This window comes from Crocuta crocuta, unplaced genomic scaffold (genome assembly GCF_008692635.1).
Source record: "Crocuta crocuta isolate KB4526 unplaced genomic scaffold, BGI_CrCroc_1.0 scaffold170, whole genome shotgun sequence".
NCBI lineage: Eukaryota > Metazoa > Chordata > Mammalia > Carnivora > Hyaenidae > Crocuta > Crocuta crocuta.
This window is the reverse complement of record NW_027527853.1, coordinates 9,062,868-9,066,589: the sequence shown is the minus strand read 5'-3', so window position 1 is coordinate 9,066,589 and position 3,722 is coordinate 9,062,868. Positions and strand designations below refer to the sequence as shown.

At 53.4% G+C, this 3,722-nt stretch overlaps 1 protein-coding gene and 1 long non-coding RNA gene across 4 annotated transcripts in view; one reads left to right on the top strand and one right to left on the bottom strand.

Moving 5' to 3' along the window:
- RASGEF1A (RasGEF domain family member 1A) overlaps positions 1–3,608 on the top strand; it is an 84,726-nt gene extending 81,118 nt beyond the window's left edge. For all 3 annotated transcript variants that reach the window (XM_077780092.1, XM_077780095.1, XM_077780086.1), the window contains exons 8-13: positions 71–173; positions 261–340; positions 1,086–1,277; positions 2,081–2,204; positions 2,543–2,615; positions 2,922–3,608. In XM_077780092.1, the coding sequence (XP_077636218.1) occupies positions 71–173; positions 261–340; positions 1,086–1,277; positions 2,081–2,204; positions 2,543–2,615; positions 2,922–2,946 (597 nt within the window). In that variant the 3' untranslated portion in view covers positions 2,947–3,608. The remainder of the gene's footprint in view (positions 1–70; positions 174–260; positions 341–1,085; positions 1,278–2,080; positions 2,205–2,542; positions 2,616–2,921) is intronic.
- The window catches only part of LOC144244767 (uncharacterized), a 6,813-nt gene continuing 3,131 nt past the window's right edge, over positions 41–3,722 (bottom strand). The window contains exons 3-4 of the long non-coding RNA XR_013339059.1: positions 2,916–3,064; positions 41–2,575 (exon numbers count right to left, since the gene is read on the bottom strand). This is a non-coding gene — a long non-coding RNA (uncharacterized LOC144244767). The remainder of the gene's footprint in view (positions 2,576–2,915; positions 3,065–3,722) is intronic.

Genomic DNA, 3,722 nt, shown 5'->3' with positions numbered 1-3,722 from the left:
GGGGGGGAGGGGGGGGCGGGGAGGTGTCCCTGTGGTGGGCTCACGCTGAGGCTGTTTGGCTGCTCTCCAGGTGGTGAAGAAGAAGCACCGGACCCGCATGCTAGAGTTCTTTATTGATGTGGCCCGGGAGTGCTTCAACATCGGGAATTTCAACTCCATGATGGCCATCATCTGTGAGTGGCCTGGCCCCAGGGGCTTCCTATCCAGCTTCTGCCTGGCCTACCTAACCCCACCCTGACTCTACTTGCTGTTCCCTGCAGCTGGCATGAACCTCAGTCCTGTGGCGAGGCTGAAGAAAACATGGTCCAAAGTCAAGACGGCCAAGTTTGACGTCTTGGAGGTAGGCACCTCAGCCTTGTCCTACATTGGCCTGAGGAGGGGTGGGCCTCCCATCACACTCTGCCCCCTTGCTCGGAACCCACTGCCCACAGTACCATCTGGTGTAGGCCATGTTGAGCTGGCCTGGCTGCTCTAGGAGGGCGGTAGCTGAAATGCTCCTTGGCCCTTGGGACTGTAGTCAGAACTGGCATTGCTTTAGGCAAGTTCTGGAGAGTGGTTATGAAAGAGCTTGATAAAAGTGGGCCCTGGGGTGTTGCTGGGGTGATGCTGACAAAGCAGAGACTGGCCTTTTACTGACTTGAATTCCTGTGGTCCTGGATCATCTGGGCGGCCCAAGGGCAGGTAGGTTTACCTGCAGCCTTCCCTGAAGTTATTTGATCACAGAATCCACTTTCTGCAAATGTGTCTTATGGAGCTCGTCAGCTTAGGGAGATATTGGTCCAAGGAGAGGGGCAAAGGAAGGTTTTGAGAGGAAAGAAGTGAGACTCAGGCTCAGCAGGGCAGGGAAGAGGTGTATGGGAGCTGTGAGACCTCTCTGTAACTTTCCTCATGTTTGGATCCAAACCCAGTACTCAGCCAGGTGCTCACTCCCAGAAAGGAGGCCTCTTCTGGTGACAGTCCAGGGCTGCCCGGGGGGGGGGGAAGTGCCTTCCCCACCACTGTTTCCTGCTCTGCAAAGGGGCATCCTGAGCAAGTCAGGGGTTCAGGGAGACCACTGTCAACCAGGTCCTCCTGTCTGCCCACAGCACCACATGGACCCATCCAGCAACTTCTGCAACTACCGCACTGCCCTGCAGGGGGCCACACAAAGGTCCCAGATGGCCAACAGCAGCAGAGAGAAGATCGTTATCCCTGTATTCAACCTTTTCGTTAAGGACATTTATTTCCTGCACAAAATCCATACCAACCACTTGCCCAATGGGCATGTTAACTTCAAGGTGAGCTCAACACTCTTGTGATCTGAGGGGAGGGGGGCCAGACTGTCCCAACACAGGGCAGGACAGGCCTCCCAGCCTTACCCTAGGGCAGGCAGAATGGCAGTGGCCCTTTGCAGAAAGGCCTTTAGGACTGAAAGCTCCAGGGTGGGTTACGTGTGTTGTTTGCATAGTATAAGTGTGGCTCCAACCCTTCTGGGCTTTACCCAGGACCCTGGTCCCAACACTGACCCCACCAGAGAGTAGAGAAGGGGCTACTTCTGGGGGTTTAGGAGTAAGAAAGGTTTTAGGCAATAAGGTACTCAAGCAGGGAGGAAGAGGCAGCAGAATTCCAGATGAAAGCCAAGGGTAGCTGGCCAATGGTGGGAAGGTAGGACAAAGGTGACTGGGGCCTGTGTAAGAATCCATAACTCCTTCCTACCCTTACCTGTGTGACGAAGTACTGGACAGCCCTGTTTCCCCTACAGCTCCCCAGAGAATGAGGTCATGACACGTTCAGGTTGGTGGTGCTGTGCTGGGTATGGCTGGCATACCTGCCTCAGCCTGGAGTCCCAGATGCTGCCCTCTGAGTCTTGCACGGGGGGAGGCACAGACCCTGCTGCAGCCTCAGGCTTAGGCAAAGTGCAGGATGGAGTGGTCTTGGGGACACTTACTGGCTCTAATGCTGCATAAAGTGTTGCTGTGGCCACAGTCAGCCCATCTTGCTGGGGTGCAGAATGAAACCAGAACCTACATCCCCTGAACAAACCAAGGATTTCAAGCATAAGGTGACAAATGAACATCCAGTTGGTCTTCTGTACCTTCAGAAATTTTGGGAAATCTCCAGACAGATCCATGAGTTCATGACATGGACTCAGGTAGAGTGTCCCTTCGAGAAGGACAAGAAGATTCAGAACTACCTGCTCACGGCACCCATCTACAGCGAGGAAGGTGAGGCCCAGTGCCCCAGGGCAGCACACCCACCTCCCCACACTGTACATGTCACCCTGACGCCCCCACGTCCTCTGCTTTCATTGGGGGGGGGGGTTACCCTGGGAGGCAGGCTTGATCACCGGGGGGAGCTGTGGGTAGAGGGGGCTCTGGAAGCCACCTGAGAGTCCTGCAGAACCAGGAAACTTCTCAGTCCCCAAGATGGGAGCTCTAGAACCCCAGGGAGTAGAGACCTGTGGACAGGCCCAGTTGCACCCCTAGAAAGGAAGGGACAACTGGTATGGGAGGCAGACTCACTGCATGTGGACATGGGTTCTGAGGGGCTTCTCATCTCTTAGCTCTCTTCATCGCCTCCTTTGAAAGTGAAGGTCCTGAAAACCACATGGAGAAGGATAGCTGGAAGACTCTCAGGTAGGAGAACCCCAGGGACAGGCCTGTGAGCCCCTGAGACCAGCCCCGTGCCCGAGTCTACCGGAAGGGACAGGACTGGGGAGCGTGATGGGTCTGCCCTTCTGAAAGGCGGCCGGGGGGGGTCTCTGCACAGGCTGCCAGTCGGTGGGAGGCTGAGGACTTGGGTCTGAGTGTCCCTGACCCTTCCCCTGATGGCTGGCTCTTTGAATCCAAGCCCTCCCCAAATAGTGTGGCCTGCCTTCTGCCTGCTCAGGGGAGGGGCCTGCCAACCACCTGACCATTTCTCTATGCCCTGCTTACCTTTAGGACGACTCTCCTTAACAGAGCCTGAAGGCGCGGATGCAGCCTGCAGACGCTGGATGAAGCACACACATGCACTGAGTTTTAATCTTGATTGATAAGGGTTGAGATGAGGAGGCCTCACTGGTTGGGGTCCATTTTGTATATAACTTTTATGGAAAAAAAGTAATTATTTCATGCATCAACCTTTGGCACTTACAAAGTTTTTTTTTGTTGTTTATTTTAAATAACAGGGCAGGGCCCTGCTTTGGGGAGGGTGGGGAAAGAGTATCATGGGAGATGGCATCCATGATAACATCTTATTCTAATGAAATGTAGATTTTTATTTTCTACTTTTGATTATTAACATCTTATGAAAAAATATTAAAAAAAAAAACCCAACCAAAACCAATGTGAGCCCTGCCTGCTTGGGCGCCCTTCCAGCCAGTGTCTCTGATGTCGGGGTTAGTGCCTTAGAGAGTACTGGAGGGCCGGTCTCCCACTCCGTTCTTTTAGCCCTCAGCCAGCCAGTGCCAGGGAAATGCCAGGAGAGCTCTGACCTGGGCCACAAAGTACTTGCCCTCAAAGCCTAGGCCAGAGAGGTTCTAGCGAGAAGGGCTTGGCTGGCCAGGGGGCCTCATTTGCATACTTCTAGAAGCAAACCTTGAGTACAGGCTTTCCAAAGTTTACATTTTCATTTTCCTTTATCAGGGATTTAGGGGGTCGGGGAGGGGCAGGGGGATAACTGGCAGCATATTTTCTGTTGGAATATGTCTGGCAAATTGTTCTTCAACTACATTTTAGGAAAAGAGAAAATCTAAAATAAAT